This window comes from Triticum aestivum, chromosome 3B, assembly GCF_018294505.1.
Source record: "Triticum aestivum cultivar Chinese Spring chromosome 3B, IWGSC CS RefSeq v2.1, whole genome shotgun sequence".
Lineage (NCBI taxonomy): Eukaryota > Viridiplantae > Streptophyta > Magnoliopsida > Poales > Poaceae > Triticum > Triticum aestivum.
In genome coordinates this window covers 46,724,723-46,749,747 of record NC_057801.1, presented here as the reverse complement: position 1 = coordinate 46,749,747, position 25,025 = coordinate 46,724,723, and the positions used below count along the sequence as shown (strand labels likewise).

At 46.5% G+C, this 25,025-nt stretch overlaps 1 protein-coding gene across 2 annotated transcripts; it reads right to left on the bottom strand.

Moving 5' to 3' along the window:
• Nucleotides 1–17,173: 17,173 nt before the first annotated feature.
• LOC123068484 (receptor-like protein 4) lies at nucleotides 17,174–23,353 on the bottom strand. 2 transcript variants are annotated; one of them, XM_044491068.1, is made up of 9 exons: nucleotides 23,005–23,353; nucleotides 21,839–22,918; nucleotides 21,526–21,667; nucleotides 20,885–20,956; nucleotides 19,783–19,851; nucleotides 19,050–19,118; nucleotides 18,866–18,943; nucleotides 18,117–18,325; nucleotides 17,174–17,759 (listed from the first exon to the last, which is right to left on the bottom strand). In XM_044491068.1, exons 1-9 carry the CDS (start codon nucleotides 23,090–23,092, stop codon nucleotides 17,638–17,640), a joined length of 1,929 nt encoding a protein of 642 aa, XP_044347003.1. In that variant the 5' UTR covers nucleotides 23,093–23,353; the 3' UTR covers nucleotides 17,174–17,637. The 2 variants fall into 2 exon arrangements, with proteins under 2 accessions (XP_044347003.1, XP_044347002.1); XM_044491067.1 differs by having other exon boundaries at nucleotides 21,526–21,670; nucleotides 23,005–23,346.
• Between the last annotated feature and the right edge of the window lie 1,672 nt (nucleotides 23,354–25,025).

Genomic DNA, 25,025 nt, shown 5'->3' with positions numbered 1-25,025 from the left:
AAGAGCTTTGTTTGTTGTGTTCGGCCCGGCCGGACTTACTGTGTCTGGGGTGACGGTGATCGTCACGTATCGTGGGGCGCCCACGTGATCCATAGATCGATCTTGATTGTCTTGCCTTATCCTCCAACATGTCGCGCAGGTCCGGAGTGTTCCCCTGTGGCCTTGTGCTTTTCGAGCGATGCCGGGGTACGGGTCTAGTGAAGGGCCTTAAGGCCTCTCTGTCGCGACCATGGGGTGGTCGATCAGCCGTATTGTCTCCTGGTGAAGCGGGATCATATGCCTCCACCTCTAATCGGGGGAGCAGCTTACGTTTGGGGTAGCTTTTGGAGGGGCGTTCGAGTTCATGCTCTTCGGCCGCGAGGACTTCGGTCCATCTGTCGGCTAGCAGATCTTGATCAGCTCTAAGCTGCTGCTACTTTTTCTTGAGGCTGTTTGCCATGGCCATAAGCCTACGTTTGAAACGCTCCTGTTCGACGGGATCCTCAGGCACGACAAATTCGTCGTCGTCGAGGCTTGCCTCGTCTCCGGAGGGAGGCATATAGTCCTCTACCTCTTCTTCGGCCGCTCTCTCATGAGGGCTGGCGTCCCCCTCCTCCTGTGCTGGATCTTGCTGGAGTGGGTTGTCTTCGGCGCTATCCGGTGTATTATTGTCTCCGGTGCCGGAATCCTCATTCTTGCTATGGCGGGATTTAGAGCGGCGCCGCTGATGCCGGCGCTTGGGCTGTTTCTTGGAGGGGTCATCCTCCGCTATTCCTTCGCCGTTCCCATCCTTTGGGATATCCACCATGTATATGTCGTATGAAGAGGTGGCTTTCCAGTGCCCGGTGGGCGCTGGTTCTTGGTCGTCTCCGGCATCGTCGTCCATATCGTGGATGTCCTCAGAGTCGTAATCTAGCATGTCGGTTAGGTCGTCGACAGTGGCTACCAAGTGGGTGGTGGGTGGGCTCTGAATTTCTTCATCGTCCGCATCCCAACCGTCCTAGCCGCGGTCTGGCCAGGCCTCTCCTGATAACGAGAGGTACTTTAGCGAACTCAAGATGTCGCCAAAAGGTGAGTGTTGAAAGATGTCCGCCGCGGTGAACTCCATGATCGGCGCCCAATCGGATTCGACTGGAGGGGGCGCGGGAGGTCCGGAGTCCGGCAAGGAGTCCGGCACCTTGGAGTCACGAGCTTCATGGGGGACAAGATCGGTGTTTGGCTCTATCACCGTAGAGGTTGCAGCCCCCGAGGTGGTGTCTAGCCATCCATCCTTGGTCTGCGCAGCCGGCACCGAGTCGAAGATCGGAGCGGATTCGAGTGCGGCCTCTAGGGTACTGTCCGGCTGCAGAGCTAAATCATGCCCATCGTGACAGTACGGCACGCTTGGCTATGGCTCAAATCCGTCGAGGATCAAGTCCCCGCGGATGTCAGCCGTGAAGTTCAAACTTCCAAATCTGACCTGATGGCCAGGGGCGTAGCCTTCGATCTGCTCCAGCTGGCCAAGCGAATTGGCCCGCAGTGCGAAGCCGCCGAATACGAAGATCTGTCCTTGGAGGAAGGTCTTACCCTAGACTGCATCGTCGTTGATGATCGAAGAAGCCATCGAGCCTATCGGTGACAACACAGAGGAACTCTCAATGAAAGCACCAATGTCGGTGTCAAAACTGGCGGATCTCGGGTAGGGGGTCCCGAACTGTGCGTCTAGGCGGATGGTAACAGGAGACGAGGGACACGATGTTTTTACCCAGGTTCGGGCCCTCTTGATGGAGGTAAAACCCTACGTCCTGCTTGATTAATATTGATGATGTGGGTTACAAGAGTAGATCTACCACGAGATCAAGGAGGCTAAACCCTAGAAGCTATCCTATGGTATGATTGTTGTTCGTCCTATGGACTAAAGCCATCCGGTTTATAAAGACACCGGAGAGGGCTAGGGTTACACAGAGTCAGTTACAATGGTAGGAGATCTACATATCCGTATCGCCAAGCTTGCCTTCCACGCCAAGGAAAGTCCCATCCGGACACGGGACGAAGTCTTCAATCTTGTATCTTCATAGTCTTGGAGTCCGGCCGATCATGGTAGTTCGGCTATCCGGACACCCCCTAGTCCGGGACTCCCTCAGGAAGTGTTACAAGAACACGGATGAAGGAGTCATACTCGTAGCGATTCATATTGCGGTTGATTTCGATCTAAGCGCCGAACAACGGCGCCTTCGCGTTCAACACACGTGCAGCCCGATGACACATCTCCCGTGCCTTGATCCAGCAAGGGGAGAGGGAGAGGTTGGGCAAGACTTCGTCCAGCAGCAGCACGATGGCGTGGTTGTGGTGGAGGAGCGTGGCACTCCAGCAGGGCTTCTCCAAGCACCGCAAGAGACGAGGAGGGAGAGGGGTAGGGCTGCGCCAAGAGGGAGATGTTCTCATGTGTATGGCAGCCCCAAACCCCCACTATATATAGGGGAAAGGGAGGGGCTGTGCCCCCATCTAGGTTTCCACCCCTAGGGGTGGAGGCCAGCCCTAGATCTCATCTAGGGGGGCGGACAAGGGGGAGAGAGGGGGGGCGCACCACTAGGTGGGCCTTAGGCCCATCTGAGCCTAGGGTTTCCACCTTTCCCTTCTCTCTTCGCCTTGGGCCCTGGTGGGGGGCGCACCAGCCCACCTGGGGCTGGTGCCCTCCCACACTTGGCCCACGTAGCCGTCTGGGGCCGGTGGCCCCACCTGGTGGACCACCGGGACCCTCCCGGTGGTCCCGGTACGTTACCGATAGGACCCGAAACTTTTCCGGTGACCAAAACAGGACTTCCCATATATAAATCTTTACCTCCGGACCATTTCGGAACTCCTTGTGACGTCTGGGATCTCATCTGGGACTCTGAACAACATTCGGTAACCACGTATATCTATTCCCTATAACCCTAGCATCATCGATCCTTAAGTGTGTAGACCCTACGGGTTCGGGAACCATGCAGACATGACCGAGACAACTCTCCGGCCAATAACCAACAGCGGGATCTGGATACCCATGTTGGATCCCACATGTTCCACGATGATCTCATCGGATGAACCATGATGTCAAGGATTCAATCAATCCCGTATATAATTCCCTTTGTCTACTGGTATGATACTTGCCCGAGATTCGATCATCGGTATCCCGATACCTTGTTCAATCTCGTTACCGGCAATTCTATTTACTCGTTCCGTAACACATCATCCCGCGATCAGCTCCTTGATCACATTGTGCACATTATGATGATGTCCTACCGAGTGGGCCCAGAGATACCTCTCCGTTACACGGAGTGACAAATCCTAGTCTCGATTTGTGCCAACCCAACATACACTTTCGGAGATACCCGTAGTGCACCTTTATAGCCACCCAGTTACGTTGTGACGTTTGGTACACCCAAAGCATTCCTACGGTATCCGAGAGTTGCACAATCTCATGGTCTAAGGAAAAGATATTTGACATTTAGAAAAGCTTTAGCATACGAACTACACGATCTTGTGCTAGGCTTAGGATTTGGTCTTGTCCATCACATCATTCTCCTAATGATGTGATCCCGTTATCAACGACATCCAATGTCCATGGTCAGGAAACCATAACCATCTATTGATCAACGAGCTAGTCAACTAGAGGCTTACTAGGGACATGGTGTTGTCTATGTATCCACACATGTATCTGAGTTTCCTATCAATACAATTCTAGCATGGATAATAAACGATTATCATGAATAAGGAAATATAATAATAATAACTAATTTATTATTGCCTCTAGGGCATATCTCCAACAGTCTCCCACTTGCACTAGAGTCAATAATCTAGTTCACATCACCATGTGATTAACACTCACTGGTCACATCGCCATGTGACTAACATCCAAAGAGTTTACTAGAGTCATCAATCTAGTTCACATCACTATGTGATTAACACTCAATGAGTTCTGGGTTTGATCATGTTATGCTTGTGAGAGAGGTTGTAGTCAACAGGTCTGCAACATTCAGATCCCTATGTATTTTGCAAAACTTTATGTCATATCGTAGATGCTGCTACCACGTTCCACTTGGAGCTATTCCAAATTGTTGCTCCACTATATGTATCCGGTATCTCTACTCAGAGCTATCCGGATAGGTGTGAAGCTTGCATCAACGTAACTCTTTACGTCGAACTCTTTATCACCTCCATAACCAAGAAACATTTCATTATTCCTCTAAGGATAATTTTGACCGCTATCTAGTGATCCACTCCTGGATCACCTTTGTACCCTCTTGCCAGACATGTGGCAAGGCACATATTAGGTGCAGTACTCAGCATGGCATACCGTATAGAGCCTATGACAAAAGCATAGGGGACGACCTTCGTCCTTTCCTCTCTCTTCTGCCCTGGTCAAGCTTTGAGTCTTACTCAACTTCACACCTTACAACTCAGGTAAGAATCCCTTCTTTGACTGATCTATTTTGAACTCCTTCAAAATCATGTCAAAGTGTGCGTTCTCTGAAAGTATCATCAGGCGTCTTGATCTATCTCTATAGATCTTGATGCCCAATATGTAAGCAGCTTTATCCAGGTCTTCCTTTGAAAATAATTCTTCAAACAACCGTTTATGCTTTCCAGAAATTCTACATTATTTCGGATCAACAATATGTCATCCACATATACTTATCAGAAGTGTTGTAGCACTCCCACTCACTTTCTTGTAAATACAAGTTTCTAGCAAACATTGTATAAACCTAAAAGCTTTGACCACCCCATCAAAGCATATATTCCGACTCCGAGATGCTTTCTCTAGTCCATAGAAGGATCGCTGGAGCTAGCATACCTTTTAGCATCCTTAGGATTGACAAAACCTTTCTGATTGTATCACATACAGCATTTCCTTACGAAAACTGGTAAGGAAACTTGTTTTGACATCCATCTGCCAGATTTCATAAATGCAGCTAATGCTAACATGATTCCGACGGACTTAAGCATCGCTACGGATGAGAAAATCTCATCGTAGTCAACTCCTTGAACTTGTGAAAAACTCTTCGCCACAAGTCGAGCTTCATAGACGGTGACATTACCGTCCACGTCCGTCTTCTTCTTAAAGATCCATTTATCTCAATGGCTTGCCGATCATCGGGCAAGTCCACCAAAGTCCATACTTTGTTTTGATACATGGATCCTATCTCGCATTTCTCGGCTTCTAACCATTTGTCGGAATACGGGCCCACCATCGCTTCTCCATAGTTCGTAGGTTCATTGTTGTCCAACAACATGACCTCTAAGACAGGATCACCGTACCACTCAGGAGTAGTACATATCCTTGTCGACCTACGAGGTTCGATAGCAACTTGATCCGAAGCTTCATGATCACTATCATTAGTTTCCTCTTCAACAGTCGTAGGTTCCACAGAAACATCTTTCTGTGTTGCACTACTCTCCGGTTGAAGTGAGGGTTCGACAACCTCATCAAGTTCTATCTTCCTCCCACTCAATTCTTTCGAGAGAAACTCCTTCTCGAGAAAGGACCCATTCTTAGCGACAAACACTTTGCCCTCGGATCTGAGATAGAAGGTATACCCAACTATTACCTTTGGGTATCCTATGAAGATGTATTTGTCCGCTTTGGGTTCGAGCTTTTCCGGCTGAAGCCTTAAGCATCGCAGCACCAAATATTAAGAAACGACAACTTTGGTTTCTTGCCAAACCAATGTTCATACGACGTCGTCTCAACGGACTTAGATGGTGCCCTATCTAAAGTGAATGCAGCTGTCTCTAATGCATAACCTCAAAATAATAGCGGTAGATCGGTAAGAGACATCATAGATCGCACCATATCTCATAAGGTTCGATTACGACGTCCGGACACACCATTACGACTGTGGTGTTCCAGGTGGCTTCAACTGCGAAACAATTCCACAATGTCTTAAGTGATTGCCGAACTCATAACTCAGAAAATCTCCCCTTGATCAGATCGTAGGAACATGATCTTCTTGTTATGATGATTCTTAACTTCACTCTGAAATTGCTTGAACCCTTTTCAAATGTTTCAGACTTTTGCTTCATTAAGTAAATATACCCATATCTACTCAAATCGTCAGTGAAGATGAGAAAATAACGATATCCACCACACGCCTTAATTCTCATTGGATCACACACATCAGCATGTATGATTTCCAACAGGTCACTTGCCCGTTTCATTGTACCTGAAAACGGGATCTTAGTCATCCTGCCCATGAGGCATGGCTCGCATGTGTCAAGTGATTCGAAATCAAGTGACTCCAAACATCCATCAGCATGGAGTTTCTTCACGCATTTTATGCCAAAATGACCTAAGCGGCAGTGCCACAAGAAAGTGGTACTATCATTATTAACTCTACATCTTTTGGCGTTAATATTATTATCATGTGCATTACTATGATCAAGATTCAATAAACGATTGGTTGCATGACCATAAGGTATTATTCATGTAAACGAAATAACCATTATTCTCTAACTTAAATGAATAACCGTATTGCAATGAACATGATCTAATCATATTCATGCTCAACGTAGACACCTGATAACATTTATCTAGGTTCAACACTAATCCCGAAGGTAGAGGGAGCGTCCGATGGTGATCTTATCAACCTTGGAAACACTTCCAACACACATCGTCACCTCGCCCTTAGCTAGTCTCCGTTCAGTCTGTAGCTTTTGCTTCAAGTCACTAATAATAGCAACTGAACCGGTATCCAATACCCAGGTATTACTAGGAGTACTAGTAAGGTAGACATCAATAACACGTATATCAAATATACTTTGTTGAAGTTGCCAGCTTTCTTATCTACCATGTATTTGGGGTAGTTCCGCTACCATGTGACCATTCCCCTTACAATAGAAGCACTTAGTTTCGAGGTTTGGGTTCAACCTTGGGTTCCTTCATTAGAGCGACAACTGGTTTGCCATTCATGAAGTTTCCCTTCTAGCCCTTGCCCCTTTTTGAAACCAGTGGTCTTGATAAACCATCAACACTTGATGCTCCTTTTGATTTCTACTTTTGCGGTTTTAAGCACCGCTAATAGCTCCGGGATCATCTCCATCCTTTGCATGTCATAGTTCATCACGAAGTTCTAGTAGCTTGGTGATAGTGTCTAGAGAATTCCGTCAACCACTATCTCATCTGGAAGATTAACTCCCACTTGGTTCAAGTGATCTTAGCACCCAGACATTCTGAGCACATGCTCACTAGTTGAGCTATTCTCCTCCATCTTGTAGGCAAAGAACTTGTCAGAGGTCTCATACCTCTCAACACGGGTATGAGCCTGGAATCCCAATTTCATCTCTTGGAACATCTCATATGTTCTATGGCGTTCAAAACGTCATTGGAATCCCGATTCTAAGCCGTAAAGTATGGTGCACTTAACTATCAAGTAGTCATTAGGACGTATCTGTCAGATGTTCATAATATCCACAGACGACGCTGTAGGGGTTGGCACACCGAGCGGTGCATCAAAGACATAAGCCTTCTGTGTAGCAGTGAGGACACTCCTCAGGCAACGGACCTAGTCCGCATCATTGCTTACAATATCTTTCAACTTAATCTTTCTCTAGGAACGTATTGAAACAGGGACCTACAACGCGAGCTATTGATCTACAACCTATTTTGCAAAGACAACTTAGACTATTGTTCATGATAAATAAGTTCATCTAATCAAATTATATAATGAACTCCCACTCAGATAGACATCCCTCTAGTCATCTAAGTGATACATGATCCGAGTCAACTAGGCCGTGTCCGATCATCACGAGAGACGGACTAGTCATCATCGGTGAACATCTTCATGTTGATCGTATCTTCTATACGACTCATGTTCGACCTTTCGGTCTTCCGTGTTCCGAGGCCATGTCTGTACATGCTAGGCTCGTCAAGTCAACCTAAGTGTATTGCGTGTGTAAATCTGGCTTACACCCGTTGTATGTGAACGTTAGAACCTATCACACCCGATCATCACGTGGTGCTTCGGAACAACGGACCTTAGCAATGGTGCATAGTTAGGGGGAACACTTTCTTGAAATTATTGCGAGGGATCATCTTATTTAAGCTACCGTCGTTCTAAGCAAATAAGATGTAAAACATGATAAACATCACATGCAATCAAATAGTGACATGATATGGCCAATATCATTTTGCTCCTTTTGATCTCCATCTTCGGGGCACCATGATCATCATCGTCACCGGCATGACACCATGATCTCCATCATCATGATCTCCATCATCGTGTCTTCATGAAATTGTCTCGTCAACTATTACTTCTACTACTATGGCTAACGGTTTAGTAATAAAGTAAAGTAATTACATGACGTTTATGTTGACACGTAGGTCATAAATAAATTAAGACAACTCCTATGGCTCCTGCCGGTTGTCATACTCATCGACATGCAAGTCGTGATTCCTATTACAAGAACATGATCAATCTCATACATCACATATATATCATTCATCACATCCTTTTGGTCATATCACATCACACGGCATATGCTGCAAAAATAAGTTAGACGTCCTCTAATTGTTGTTGCAAATTTTTTTTTACGTGGCTGCTATAGGTTTCTTAGTAAGAACGTTTCTTACTTACGCCAAAACCACAACGTGATATGCCAATTTCTATTTACCCTTCATAAGGACCCTTTTCATCGAATCCGATCCGACTAAAGTGGGAGAGACAGACACCCGCTAGCCACCTTATGCAACTAGTGCATGTCAGTCGGTGGAACCTGTCTCACATAAGAGTGCGCGTAAGGTCGGTCCGTGCCGCTTCATCCCACGATGCCGCCGAATCAAGATAAGACTAGTAACGGCAAGTAAATTGACAAAATCGACGCCCACAACAACTTGTGTTCTACTTGTGCATAGAAACTACGCATAGACCTAGCTCATGATGCCACTGTTGGGGATCGTAGCAGAAATTTAAAATTTTCTACGCATCACCAAGATCAATCTATGGAGTAATCTAGCAACGAGGGAAAGGGGAGTGCATCTACATACCCTTGTAGATCGCTAAGCGGAAGCGTTACAAGAACGCGGATGAAGGAGTCGTACTCGTAGTGATTCAGATCGCAGTTGATTCTGATCTAAGCGCCGAACAACGGCACCTCCGCGTTCAACACACGTGCAGCCCGATGATGTCTCCCGTGCCTTGATCCAGCAAGGGGAGAGGGAGAGGTTGGGGAAGACTCCGTCCAGCGGCAGCACGATGGCGTGGTGGTGGTGGAGGAGCGTGGCACTCTAGCAGGGCTTCGCCAAGCACCACAAGAGACGAGGAGGGAGAGGGGTAGGGTTGCGCCAAGAGGGAGATGTTCTCATGTGTATGGCAGCCCCAAACCCCCACTATATATAGGGGAAAGGGAGGGGCTGCGCCCCCATCTAGGTTTCCACCCCTAGGGGTGGCATCCAGCCCTAGATCTCATCTAGGGGGCGGCCAAGGGGGAGAGAGGGGGCGCACCACTAGGTGGGCCTTAGGCCCATCTGAGCCTAGGGTTTCCCCTTTCCCTTCTCTCTTCGCCTTGGGCCCTGGTGGGGGGGTGCACCAGCCCACCTGGGGCTGGTCCCCTCCCACACTTGGCCCACGCAGCCCTCTGGGGCCGGTGGCCCCACCTGGTGGACCTCCGGGACCCTCCCGGTGGTCCCGGTACGTTACCGATAGCACCCGAAACTTTTCCGGTGACCAAAATAGGACTTCCCATATATAAATCTTTACCTCCGGACCATTCCGGAACTCCTCGTAACGTCCGGGATCTCATCCGGGACTCCGAACAACATTCGGTAACCACGTATATCTATTCCCTATAACCCTAGCGTCATCGAACCTTAAGTGTGTAGACCCTACGGGTTCGGGAACCATGCAGACATGACCGAGACAACTCTCCGACCAATAAACAACAGCGGGATCTGGATACCCATGTTGGCTCCCACATTTTCCACGATGATCTCATCGGATGAACCACGATGTCAAGGATTCAATCAATCCTGTATACAATTCCCTTTGTCTACTGGTATGATACTTGCCCGAGATTCGATCGTCGGTATCCCGATACCTTGTTCAATCTCGTTACCGGCAAGTCTCTTTACTTGTTCCGTAACACATCATCTCGCGATCAACTCCTTGATTACATTGTGCACATTATGATGATGTCCTGCCGAGTGGGCCCAGAGATACCTCTCCGTTACACGGAGTGACAAATCCTAGTCTCGATTCGTGCCAACCCAACAGACACTTTCGGAGATACCCGTAGTGCACCTTTATAGCCACCCAATTACATTGTGACGTTTGGTACACCCAAAGCATTCCTACGGTATCCGGGAGTTGCACAATCTCATGATCTAAGGAAAAGATACTTGACATTTAGAAAAGCTTTAGCATACGAACTACACGATCTTGTGCTAGGCTTAGGATTGGGTCTTGTCCATCACATCATTCTCCTAATGATGTGATCCCGTTATCAATGACATCCAATGTCCATGGTCAGGAAACCGTAACCATCTATTGATCAATGAGCTAGTCAACTAGAGGCTTACTAGGGACATGGTGTTGTCTATGTATGCACACATGTATCTGAGTTTCCTATCAATACAATTCTAGCATGGATAATAAACGATTATCGTGAATAAGGAAATATAATAATAATAACTAATTTATTATTGCCTCTAGGGCATATTTCCAACAGTAATACGGTCAACGGGAAAGTAAAGAAGGGAACACTTTACCACATAGTTAATCACCGGAACAACAGGGACTCCTTGCCCTCGCCTGACATCTCTGTTGTACTTCCCCTTTGCTAGATCCTCAAAATTTATGGGTTCTTCAAGAATATCCTCATTATATGCCGGCGGGCATATCTCAACTCGAGTAGTTCCAATAAACCATCGTGTGTAGTTATCAAAAGCAAGTGGGTTGTGCTCACGACGCGGGGCGCGTGCAGTGCTACGAGCTTGCTCCACAGAAAGCTGGAATCGGGTAACATACGGAGCATGATGCTTGTCCCAGTCCTTTATCTTCCGCTGCCTTCTCCTGTCCAACATGCGTGGTATAAAACCAGACATTGGCACAATCAAAAGGAGTCCCGATGCTTAGACAATATGCAGACATGCTCTCTTACCTATGAAGTGCTATGCCTGTGTCCACCCAATCCGGCGGGTGAGGCTGGAAAAGACCAAACTAACGATACACGTGATGCGGAAAATGAAACTCAACCGCCCAGTTGCATATCAGTGGGCACCGCATAAGCCAGAGATCCTTATCCCACAAGCACATCGGGTTGAGGCGGAACTCCTCGGTGTACCCCAAGCTCTCACCCGTGCCATATGGCTACCATACCACCTATGAAACAGGACAACAATGCAAATTTGATGACTATTTTTCAATCAAGCATGAGAAAGGACCGAAGTAATGACCTCCTTAGCTGCTCAGGCGTAATCGTGTCCAACTCGGCAATGTACTTTTGGTACATGAGATTGACATTGTTCGTCATCTCGGAAACGATATCCCATTGTAAGCCCACGTGGGGCGCCGTAATTCGGCATGTTCATCTGCATACCAAGGATCAAACCTGACGCTCTTCGGGCGTCCAACAGGCAGACGCTCCCAGCTCCATACAGAAAGTAGAAGCAGATTACCACCAATGCTTGCACTATCTGTGATCCTGCAACACGCATCGTCCAGCTATATATGAAAGAAAAACAATGTTAACTTGACAGCAAGCTTGCATTGCTAATGAAGAAATGAGTTGATCACGAAACAGACGAACTACATGTCGGTACAAGTAGGCAAGAGTCGCTGAACCCCAGCTCCATTTGCTATCGAAGACGGTCAACGCCTTCAGCCACATCCATGGAGCGTTCTTGCCAGTGGAGTCAGGAAACAAAGTCCTCGACACAACGTACCACATATACACACGAGCATGTGTCTGGATCCCATCATCAGTGGCATCCGAAGGGCACGTCGCAAAGTTATTTTGAATCCACGTGAAAGCAGCTCCGGCTGCTTTCCTTTCCCTCTTCTTCTTCTCTTCTCCCTCCTCTACATCAGCCTCAGCCTCGGTAGGAGCCATGCCGATAAGAGCAATCATCTGCTCGCGCAACCCATCAGAATCGATGCTCATACAGAGAGGCCTCCCGTCGATAGCAAGACCGGTGATCAATGAGACATCCTCGAGCGTCACGGTCATCTCCCCGGTCCGAAGATGGAAACTGTGCGTCTCCGGCCTCCACCGATCAACAAGAGCGGACACCAGTGGAGCGTTCAGATTCGGCGTGGACCGGCTGACCAACAGAATCCACGGGAGTAGTCCTGCCTGCTTGATGTACGGTGTGTACCGCTCATCGTAAGGCATGGCGGGACCAGAGACCCCATGATACCGAATCTTCAGAGGTTCAAGCTTCTGCAAAAAAACAAGTACTCGCAAATCTTAGGGCATGTAAATTTCAACTAAAGGCAAATTTGCAAAATATTTAGATTACTAGTTATTACCTTCTCCTTCTCGCGCATCATGTAGGCCCGGTGTTGCACATTGTAGACATCGTCCAGAAGCCAAACCATCCTTACAAATTTCAAACAATAAACATATATGAGTTCATTCAAATATCGGTAAACACTCAACATTTCATATGTGTTCATCTAAACATCTCATATGTATTCATCTACAAGAATCTCAACATCTCCTTCTCACACAATGAATAAATGATTGTAAATTCTCATATATATCTCGTATGACATATGTGTTCAAATAAATCAACATCTCATATTTCAAATAAACTCAACATCTAATATATATCTAAAAAAACTCAACATCTCACATATAGCTACAAAACTCAACATCTCATAATTATCTATAAAACTAGGCATCTCATATATATCTAAAAAAATAAACAATCTAGGTTTCACTAACAAGAATCATATACTACCGGATATGACTACACATCCTCCATCACAACACACAATCTTGGAGAAACAAAGATCCAAACCAAGCAAATCTAAGGTTCCACCTAATCTTGGGCAAATCCCTAAAATTGCAACGATTTTACGGAGGAAAAGAAAGGGAACGAAGGAGTTTACATACTAGGAGGGATTGGAGATCGAATCCAGGCCTCAAAACTTCAGATCTGAGAGGGGGTGTGGGGGGGATCCGAAGGGGGCGCCGCCGCCGCTCTCTGTACAGAGAGCAACTTCTCAGAGGTGGAAGAACTGCCTAGGAGGGGCTGGCCCGATGCGGCCTAAGTCAACGTGCAGCGCCTAAGACACGGGTGCTGCACTATACACAGTGCGGCGCCCTAGCCTTAGGCGCTGCAGTGCTGTCTGTGGGGCCGCAACTGGACCAGGTCTGCCACGCTGGCTGGATCTGCGATGCCTAAGGGAAGGGCGCTGCACTGTAGGGTGAGGCGCCTAGCTGTCGGGCACCACACTAAAGGGTCAGCAGAGTGAATTTTTTTTGAAAGCATGTCAGTTTGTGATTTGATTTCGGCCTTAGATCAAATATGTGATTTCTGCATGCTACTCTAGTCAAGCGTACGTATGCGCCGCATGCACCGATGTACTACATGGCTGCACCAATGCCTGCAGGCACACTTGCTTGGCCAGGGGAGAAGTCCGTACGTGGACCGCGACGCACAGACAACCGCAGCAACTTGCACGTGGGTAGGCACGCACGCACCTGCGCCGCAGCCGCCGACGTACCGGCCGTGGGTTTCCGCCGCCGCGGTGCCGCGGTCTCCGTCCCCTGACCCCCCGCCTTTGTGTTCTAGTCGCTGGTTGGTTTCAACGTTCGCTCGCTCGTTTGTCCAGCCGGGTTAACGGGGTCGCCGCTGTTTGGCCCGATGCATGGCATGCACGCATCTAGTAGTATCGGAGAAAACACCGGGGTCGTCGGCACCCGCGCGCATGCTGGTCGCCGGTCCATATTCCATATCCCGTCCGTGGGTTCCCTTTCACGGGAGAGCAGTGGCCCGCGCGCGCACATGCGTCCAAGAGACCGATCCATCGATGATGCGGTCAGAAAGGTGCATGCGTGTGATGTGTGTGCCGGTCAGGTCACTAGAAAGGGGAAAACGCTCACGGTCCGATGATTAGCGTGTGCTGTGGCCTGTGTGCATACATACACCAGAGACCAGACCACCAGAGAGAGAGAGAGAGAGAGAGAGAGAGAGAGAGAGAGAGATCGTCCACACGACACGATCGAGCAGCAAGAAGAAGATTGACCCGACATGGAACCTTCCGATCTGCCTATCTCGATCGTGGCCTTGCGTGACCGTCCGCACGCGTACTACGCCGAGAGCATATATGAACTGCACCTTCAGCGCGCGCGCACACCTGCGTGGAAAAAAGGGTGCGGATGGCAATCGCCTCAGCTTGACCAATCTGGGTATCTTTTCTCCTTCCCCCCCCCCCCCCCCCCTTCTTTTGATGATGATCAGATGACAGCAACTTACGGATGTTGCTTTTTTTTTCTTTTCTTTTATTATATACTGGAGTCGTGTGATTCGGGCTGTTTTCCTACCAGGCCGGCCCAAGCACACAGCCTGCATCGCCATATCGGGTTGTGCCGCCCATTTTCTCAATTCTTAGGCCCAGCCCGGTCCGGTTAGTCATTCTCTGAAAATCATAACGGTATGTCTCAAAAAAAATGAAAATCATAACGGTGACATGTCATTCTTGCAACTGTAGTACAAAGTTAGCTTTCGATGGCAGTATAAGTTGGCCCGAAAAAGTTCGTCAAAATTTATCAACAATGAATCTAGTTATGAAGACCTCAACGTGAAAATCAGAATGGTGAAAACGGTTCATAATTTGAACTCTCCGAGTTTGGTGGTGACCTTTGGAATGATGTATAATCTAACTAGTGATGCTGTTAATAGTTTTTTTGCTCATCAGCATGTGCAAGTTTATAGCAAAAGCTTATATATCACCAAAGTGTAGGAGACGCAAGTTTCCCAAGGTCACCCACAGGAGCGCGCCGTGGGTCAGCATCCAGTGCAATGGAGTGGAAGTTTGTTCTTGCAATATGAAAAAGTGTTCAAACAAACTTTAATTATTTCTAAAAATTCTTATGCCTTGAAATTTAATAAATAAATAAATAAATACTTTTTTAAAGGAATAAGAATTTTTATAAATAAATGAAAAAAATAGTTGAAGACTTTTTAAAATTACATGATTTTTTGAAAGTGCTTATATGTTCTAAACTATTGGATTTACATAAATATTCAGATATCCCAAATATATATTATTTTGAAAAAAATGGATCCACACAATTGAAATAATGTCCATGCACATTTTAAAGAAATGTGTATTTTATTACAAATGACAATGAATGGAAAAAAGGAAAACAATCGTTGAAACCCGAGGAAAAAAAAGATGCAAAATAAAAATGGGGAATCACCTAGTTGGTCTGTCCACAACAGAAGTGCTATATGGTGAGTGCACGACTACAATATTTATGGAAGCTCCTATACATACGAGGGGCCCGTAAAATAGGGCAAAACTTATTTGTGGAAGCTCCTATTAGATGCTCACTATTACATAGGCCGATAGCAACGACACCACAGGGGCGCTCTGTATTGAACCGGCCTATGTACAAGCAGAGCACTGTAGCAATTTTGTGATCTGTTATAGTGATTGGATTACTGTAGTGGCTAGTACACTGTAGCATACGACTTTTATCCCTTTTTTTTTGCTTTGAACGTTTTTTCAAAGGTTTTTTTTTAATTTGGATAGTTTTTAAAAAACCGGAAAATTATGAAAATCCAGATATTTTCTGAATATGTGAACAAATTTGGGAAAACATTTTTAAACAAATAACAAATTTTAAAATCAGGAACATATTTGAAACTCTAAACCAACCTTTTTTTTGAAAATACCAATAAATTGAAATTCAGAATAAATTTTGAAGTTTTTAAAAAAAAGGAATATTTTGAAAAAGGAAAAAAAGTGAAAAACCCTCCAATGAAAACCTGCAAAAGAAACAGCAGAACAAAGAAAAAACCAGTAAAACACGGACGAAAACCTTTTGGAAATTTCCCAAAACTGGACAGCTAAAACGGGCCGGCTCTTATCTGTGATCGCTTGAGGCATCCGTACATTTCGCCCACATGTGCTGCAAATGCACGAATAGGAATATTCCCGAAATCACTAAGTAAGGGTTATCCCATGCAAAGATCACTCCCTCTTTTCAGGTTGCGACAAGTGGCTCATTCATATGCATCACTTGTCGCAACGGTTGCAACAAGTGACACATTTCATGTGCACCACTTGTCACACCTTACAAGTTTTCCTTTTTCTTGTAGATTTGTTTATTTAAAATGTTTTATCTCTTAAAGCATGAGTCCAAATTGTGAACCATTTTCACCGTTGGAATTCTCACGCCAAGATCTTCGAAACTATATTCCATGTTAATAAATTTGGACAAACTTTTTTTAAGAAAAAAGGGAAAATCAAAAGGGAAAAAAGAACCAAAAGCACAATTGTTTCCCACTTTTTGTTCCATTTGTGCCTCTCACGAAAGAAGATGTGAGCCTCTTGAGGAAGAATCTTTTTTCCCGTGTGCCTCTCATGGAAGCAAAACATTGCCTCTCTTGGAAGCAAAAGAGTGCCTATCGCGGAAAAAAACATGTTTTTATTTCCTTTTTCTGAGAGGCACAACCTCTCATGGAAGAAAAAACCTATAATTTGTGGAAGCTCCTATTGGATGCTCACTATGTCCAACACCACCGCGAGTCCGTGACCAAAGGGGCGCTCCGTATTCAGCGGGCCTATGTACCAGTGGAGCATTGTAGAAATTTGTGATCTGCTGTAGTGATTCGATTTACTGCACTGGCTGGTACACTCTAGCATACGATCTTTAGCCTTTTTTCTTTGAACATTTTTTGAAAACATGAAGAAATTTTAAATTTGGATAATTTTCAAAAAACATGTACCTTTTTTAAAATTTCAAAGTTTTCTTAAAATGGTTTTTTTTATACCCGAACATTTTTCTTAATTTGGGTAAAAATTAAAAAAATAACAAATTTTAAACCGCTGATTAAGGTGCCAAGCAATAGATTACAGTCTCCCTAAAAAGAAAGAAAAACAATAGAATACAGTCCCTAAAAAAATCAGTCCAGTAAGAAATACAGACATTTAGAGACATTGCCAAAAGAACCCACTTTTAGAGACACTTATGGCCCTTTTAAACCGTTAAGCAAAACATGATCACACACGAACCAATGTTTTCATTGTCCTTGCCTCCTTTGTCAGTTGCACCATGTCAGGTTTTTATACAAGAACAAAAATATAGATACCCCCGGTTGCCTTTACATGGTTCACACAGTGGACATCACATCCCTAAGCTAAAACCAACACAAGGATACTGGACCAAAGCCTCCAGAAAAAGAAGCAAGGCCCCCTAGTACTAACTACCACCACCAGCTCATACTATAGTAGAGTAAACATGACATAAGTTACGCCTCGCATAGCTCCGTCGTGTATGGGAGTATCTGCAAGAGAGTGGCGACGAAGCTGCTGCTGCTGACCGAAGAAGCTACAAGGGCATGATGCCGATGATGCTGGCAAAAATCAATTCACAACGCACTATCCCTGCTCTGACCATGCAGCCTGTTATGAGTGTTTCTTCTGGGTGCATGCGACAACCAGTCCATTTCCAGCGTGCATGCGTCGCTTATCGAGTGTTCCCGTTCCCGTTCGTGTAGAAACCATCCGTGTTGTGGGCGTCCATCTCTGCCAGCATCACGGACTTTGCCCGCTGATACCTGTTCCTTTTCGCGGAGATTGCTGATATCGCTGCAGACGTAAATCCAAGAGGTTAAATATGTTGTCTTCAGACAAGTGCCAAATGAAGAAAGACAATTGGGCCGTGCGTTGTGACTTCTGTTTACTAGTTCAGGAATAACCACCAAGATCATATAGTTTGAATAACAGCGGCAGAGGCAGTATAGGTAGGTAGCTAAATCTGCCACACTACAGTTTCATAAGTATAAACCCGACTGAAGTTTCAAAACCAGCATCATAAATCGATAACTGATACAACTGGCCTCAGCTACAGTTTTAGTGGAATACAGCACTAACGCTACAAATCAAAATGATGGCCGTTTCAGTAATTTAATTCATATATGAAGGTAAAAGAGTTGAGATACTTACAGGTCAAATCTTGAGGGAACTCGAAATCATAATCGTATGGCCCCCGTCTTATGCACACTATGTAGACCACTATAAGTATAACAAGCAGAAGAAGTCCAAACGAGGCTCCAAGTGCAATTTTGCCGGTTTTGTTCAACCCTCCTTTCTCCCAGAATAATGCACAAGCGGGTAGAGTAGGCACCCCACACAGGCCTTTATTACCTGAGAGACTGCCAACACAATGCATATTGGTAAAAAATAAGAGAATGAAATGGAAGTTACACAACACAGCTAATTATCCAGAATCTATTTAGTATATAAACGCATGGTTCTTAATCCATCCACTGACCCCTTGCACACATATTCTCTCCTTGTCTGGTTGCAAGTAATTTATACTACAACATTTTCAAAGGAGTACTGCAACTCATCCCAGGGCTCCATTTAGCTAACTGATACCTAACACATTCTCTCAAACACAGCTTCTACCTATTCAGTTGGCAGGCACCCAGTCTGTCTTCGGGTTTGCACACCTGAGTCATGCTAAACTGCCGAGGAAAGATAAATATACTACTAACATGGTTATCCATAAGTCCACTAAGTGTGACAGAATGAGACCTAAACCCACGACTCTTTGACCTCATTTGTAAGGCTGGAACAAACAGCCTGAATACAATAACTCTTACTGATGGTCACCCTCGATGGCACGCTATGCAAACTTTACAGGAAGAAAGCGGGAGTATTGTTCTATGAAAACAGTGGAGATATCTTACTCTATCACCCCACCATGTACGCCAACGGAATAAAGCTTTTCTGGAACTTGCCCATCAAGTGCATTGCTGTTTAGTAGACTGCACAAGAGGTAGTACCTAGTAAGTCGGCATTGTTGCATACATATGCAGGATATCTAAAAAATGCATGAACAAATTGAATAATACTGTGAAACACTCTGCTTACACAGTCTGTAATTTAGATGAGCCTATGGTGCCAGGAATACTCCCAGTAAACTGGTTCGACGACAGATCCCTAACAAAAAAACAACAAAGTGATTAAAGTGACTCAGATTGTTAGAGAAACAGACTTGTCGAAGCATTAGATAAAACTACAAGAACAGAAATACACAAAGTTTCTGAATTGACAGACAATGATGAATGAGCAAGCAAGGCTTAGAAGCACAGTTGCTAATTCAACGTTCTTTTTTAAGAAAAATAACATGCTGAAGTTACCTAAGAGTCTAAGATACATCTGGACCACTTAACACATCCCTCCATCCAGGCACACAGATAGAAAAAAACTGAGACCAAGGATCATTGATAGCCAGTACAGATGTTATACCATCCCGCAGATAAATAGTATGTATTGTTTAATCAGTCCATAGACTATTTACCAGCTAAGTTTATGTCATGAAAGCCATTAGGTCCTGAAGCTCACAGAAAGAGTTCCTAGAACTACTTTCTTGGTACTGTCCTAGCTTCATGATTCTGCATGAGAACACTACTTGTGTGGTGTGGAGCAGATAAATTCTACCAAATTATAGTTTTACAGATTTCATGATGAACATACAAATAAAGATTTTGTATCATGTATCTACCATGAGCACGTCGACAGCAGAATGTGGGCACGATAAAAATGCGCCGTACTTCTAGCACGAACAGGTACAACTTTGCATGCCATGAACTATTGTACTCACAGTGTTGCAAGTGAAGGTTGGCCTAAACCTGGTGGCAAGCTTCCGGTCAAGGAATTAGAGCTCAAGTTCCTGGTCAGGCAGATCATAATATTTATTAATGTTCAACAAGAGAGATGAAAAATTGTAAACTGTGTAAGTAAAATAACACCATTTTTTATAGCTTAAAACCAAGTATTTTCAAAGTAATATGAGCATATAAAATATGAAATGGTAAACAATTATCATGGGCGATATATCTGGAACACAGAAAGTATCAATTGAACAGGTTCTGGAGAAACAATGTTGTCCATTGTTTAATGTTGTAGTCATCATCTGCATTGTTGTATCATTCCAGATTTGTGCTGAAACTTCCTACAAGTCCATGTTTAAAAAAACCAGTGAGGGGAAGCCCCACTTGAAGGATTTTTTTCATTAAACAACAAGTCTGTACAAATTGGGTCCAACGCAATCTGGAATGAGGAAATATCTAGCGTATTTTCTGTTGAAATATTGCCTTTCTATCGTAGGTGTGGTTGACAGGTGGGGCTGAGAAAGCCACTCGACTCATTCCAGATGCATGTTATTATGCTTGTCCAGGTCAAGGGTTGCTACTCGTAGTGCTCTACCACTCCTTGACATACTGTCATAATGTACCCATGTGCAGTTGGTCTTTCCATGTTGACTCTGGGACCTGCCAATATTATATTTCACACTGAATTTGAGATTTCATTTATGTCCAGGTGACACCCTGTACTCTTATCTCTATTTTTTTGGATCCGTTCTGCTCCTTGCTTTAGTATCTACTCCCTCCGTCCCAAAATAGATGACACAACTTTGTACTAACTTTAGTTAAAGTTAGTATAAAGTTGGGTCATCTATTTTGGAACGGAGGGAGTAGAAAGGAAATAGTCATGGTAAGCTACTCACATAAGTCTCTCAGATGTCATGCACAACGTTAACCAATTATCTATAGTACTAGAAAGTTACAAATTTCTGTTCATATGCTCCTGTAAAGCTAATGCAGACATGAAACTGAAGAACCATCAATATGCGGAAACTAGAAATACCAATGATGACCAGGATTAAGTGGAAATCAACTTTAAGTGTGTGCAATGATACTTACAAGCTTACCAAGTCTGTCAGATGACTTATTTCATCAGTGATGAAACCTTTCAGTCCTTGACTTGCAAGATCCCTGTCGGGGCAAATTAAAAAATATATGTAATTATAACAGCAACCATTCAATTTTTCACAACATATAATGAGCAGAAGGTTACAATTTATTTATTCTATGTGCAATCATACTTCTATTGTTGAATTTCATTCAAGTACACATAGTGATACTGATGCAGACAGAGTACTATGTTGTATGACAACACATTTTTAGCTATTAGCACTGAAGTTAGAACAATACTTGAGCAGTAGCTCAAGGTAAAAGCACAATTGGAACAAAAACTTTTGGATGTAATTAAAATTTTGCAGTTCTGCTTTGTGGTACAGCTAAGATTGGTTAAGTAGCAAGCAGGCAGCAACCCCTGAGGTAGATATGTTTGCTGCTAGCTCTGTCTGACTGTTAAAATATCTTTACAATGATATGCAAAACACTACAAGTACTTCTTCAAAGATAATTCTACATTGGCAGAAAACAGGAATACACTTGGTAAATCAACGTAGGTTAAAATGACTATTTGACCCGAAGCAGAAATACCCTAATGAAACAGAGAATGTATAAAAATAGCATCGGGATATCGAAAGTGAACTCACAGCTGAGTGATCACAAGCCCTTTGTTACCGGGATGGCAAGTAACTCCCTCCCATGCATCCCACGTCCTCGGCGCGCATGGATCCCCGTTCCACCCCATCCTTGCTGGAATTTTCAGTGAATCCTTCAGGGCCTTCATCGCAGCTGCTGCCAAAACCAGCGCAACAGGCTCAGCAAATGTAGGCTGGTTTTTAATAATAGAAATTGGAGAGCTCGATCGACCCATCTTGTTCAGGAAAACAAAACAAGCTCCAAGAATACTCAGGGAGTATCCAATTAGCCTGTCCCAAGAAAGGAAGATCTTCAAACGATTACCTTGGTGCGGCACCGTCCTCGTCTCAAGGGGCACCATTGCGTAATTCTCGAGCCCGCACAGAATCGGCCGCCCCACCACCGGCACAAGCCTGACGCTCATGGTGGAGCTGGTCAGGTTCTCCACAATGTATGTCCACTTGAAGGCCGTGAACCCTCCGACCTGCTTGAAGATGTCGATCCTGGTCACATTCCTGCCGGCAAGCATTACGTCGAACACCCTCTGGCCAGGGGCCCTGACCCCGGCGTCGATCTCGGCGAAATGCAGCCAGACCATGTAGGACATCCTCGTGTCCACCGGCATCAGGTACTCGATCTCGTTGGAGGCGTCCCCGCCCGTGGTCACCGCCGACCTGTACATCTTGGTGGGGAAGTAATTGGGCGGCTGGTTGCTGCCGAAAATCTTCCTCCCTCCGGCAGTGATGGCGTCGTAGGTGAGGTCGTTGTTCCGGAAATCTGTGCCGGCCTGCCAGACCCTGGAGAAGGCGTCGGAGTCGTTGGTGAAGCCCGGGCCGAAGAGGCCGTTCCCGCAGGTGAGGCGGCCGTAGTTGACGAGGACGACGTCGGCGCCGGTGGTGGCGCCGTCGTAGGCGAGCGGGTGGACGGGGGCGACCTCGATGGAGGCGACGACGGGGGCGTCGGTGGAGAGCGAGTAGAAGCAGACGTCGGTGGCGTCGGAGTCGGAGGAGGAGTCGGAGGGGAAGATGAGGTCGGAGTAGGCCCCGTAGCGCGCGGCGGTCTCGGGCCACGGGGAGCGGAAGGAGAGCACGAGCGTGGCGGCGGCGGAGACGTCGAAGGACGGGGAGCGGAGCTTGGAGTTGTAGTTGTCGTAGACGGAGAAGACGCGGAGGTAGTAGCGGCCGGGGGCGAGCGGGAGGGAGTAGCAGGAGGACTTGCCGGCGGAGGAGGGCGGGAAGAAGCGCAGCGTGCGCTCCTGCGGCTGCGGGAAGCGGTGCGGCTCGGCGACCATCCCCGCGTTGCCCCCCGCCGAGAAGAAGCGGTCCGCCAGCCAGCGGCGGCCGAAGGCGGAGGTGAAGTCCGCCGCGCCGCCGCAGTCGATGTTGTAGCTGTGGTTCGCCTGCGCTGCACGGACAGAGAGAGAGCGCTTCAGTGCGGTGCACGCGGGTGTTGTATAGGAGCTCGATTCGAGCTTAATTGAAAGTGCTTACCGCCGGAGAGAAAGGGGTCGTCGGAGTCGCGGGCGGCGCCGGCAGCCGCGGCGGCGAGGAGCGGGAGCAGGAGGAGGAGGAGCCGCATTGCTGTTCCTCGCGACTGGCCGTGGCCGGAGGAGCGGCGGGCGTCCCCTGGCCGGAGAATCTGGCGGGGAGTTCAGGAGCGGAGCGGGTGTGAACGGAGCTGCAGCGGAGTGGAGGAGACGTGGTGGTACAGTTGAACCGCGGAAGGAGGAGGGAGACGAGGCTGGAAACGCCGGATCTGGCCGCGCTGGAGGATCGGACGGCCCGAAACCGTCCGCCGCGGCCGCGACGGCCGTCCGATCAACGGCAAGCAGCGGACCCCGGCGGTAATAAAGAGCGGGGGAGAGCAACAGTGCGATGCGAAGCTCTTTGACCCTTTTGCTTTTTCACATTTTATCACGTCTCTTTTCCTCTCTCAAAAAAAGCCTCGAGCTGTTTTTTGCTCCGAAAGAAAAAGGCTCCCGCTGTTCGCTCACGTGACAAGGCGCTGGAAGTAAATAAATAACGGAACTGGCAATGGATGGAGGTGATCCGGCGGGCCGCATTCACCCGCTTGTACGGCACGGGATCTATCTATGGATCTACTCGGCGAGTCACGGAGGCACTGTTCGACTCGGCTGCTCGTATTGCCACCTGCATGCATGTAGACAAAAATCATTGCGGACAAGCAGTGCGTGTGGGTGTGGGTGGTCACGGGGTCGGCTAGGCCAGCTGAGCGCCGCGGCAACGACCACCAAATCAGGTAATTAAGCGTGTAGGTGGTGCATTTCCGTCCCTTGGCCGACCCGACCCCGTCGCCGCGGGGCCCGGGCGGACGGACTCCTTCTCCATGGGTTCGTTCGTGCCGCGACGTGCGCAGTACTAAAATGCGCGGCGCGTCTTGCCGTGGGGTGCTGCTGGCCACCGCACGTACGCGCTCGTAATATATGCAGGTTCAGGAATCAGGACCTTTTCATTTCCTCCGTATTTCCCTTCTCTCCAAGGTTGCTGAGAGTCACAGCCATACGAGTAGCGGCCAAATTCACTGTTTTGACCCTTTTCCTTAACTTAAGCACGATTTGACCCTATGTGCAAAAAAAAATCGGATCTGATCCTTTTCCTACCGCCATTGTCTATGGCGGTAGGGTAACACACCCTACCGCCAAGGCCTTTGGCGGTAGGACTTACTTACACCGTCACGCCCGTTCGATGTGAAAAGGACCCTACCGCCATGGTCCTTGACGGTAGGGACATGCATGTAATTATAATAAGGGCACGCATGCAATAAAAGATTCATTTTTTACAAAAAGGTCCCCACCGCCATAGGCTATGGCGGTAGGGTTACACGTCCTACCGCCATCGACTGCGGCGGTAGGGTCCTTTCTGCAAAAAATGAAAGCGACGGTGCAGGTAAGTCCTACCGCCAAAGGCCTTGGCGGTAGGGTGTGTTACCCTACCGCCATAGACAATGGCGGTAGGAAAAGGGTTAGATCCAAAAAACTTTTGCAGATAGGGTCAGATCTTGCTAAACTAACGAAAAAGGGTCAAAACAGTGAATTTGGCCACGAGTAGCAGTACTGTCATCGGAAACAACGCTCTTTTTTCCAACAGGACAGCAATAGGACCAGCCATAACTGATGACTGATTGTATTTATTTATAGAGTTAAATACATTAGTGGTGTCTTAACTTGTCTTGTGCAGTCAGTTTGATGTCTAGAATCGTAAAATACACAAAATTGATGCTATAATTTGTCATATGGTGCAAATACAGTGCCTATGTATGTCTCCGCATGTATGTTCTACCTACATGGCATGCCAAAGCGGCCATGTCCCACATGTCGGTGGGTGGGAATGGGTGGCCCGTGCATGAGGATTCTTTTTACGGGAAACCCTTTTTTTCTTATTATGTAAGAAACACCTCAAATTAGAAACATGGGTCACACTGGTTAGTAACTATGATTGATAAACGAGAAAACACGAACAAGTGTTTTGAACCTGGGACCTCGTTGTACAAC

Bases quoted from the DNA above. Each gene is read 5' to 3' on its own strand.
- LOC123068484 (XM_044491067.1), bottom strand. From the start codon at position 23,092: ATGCGGCTCCTCCTCCTCCTGCTCCCGCTCCTCGCCGCCGCGGCTGCC. The intron at 18,944-19,049 runs GTAAGCAGAGTG...CCTCTTGTGCAG, and splicing joins TCATCTAAATTACAGACTGT to TCTACTAAACAGCAATGCAC. The intron at 17,760-18,116 runs GTAAGTATCTCA...TTACGTCTGCAG, and splicing joins GTTCCCTCAAGATTTGACCT to CGATATCAGCAATCTCCGCG.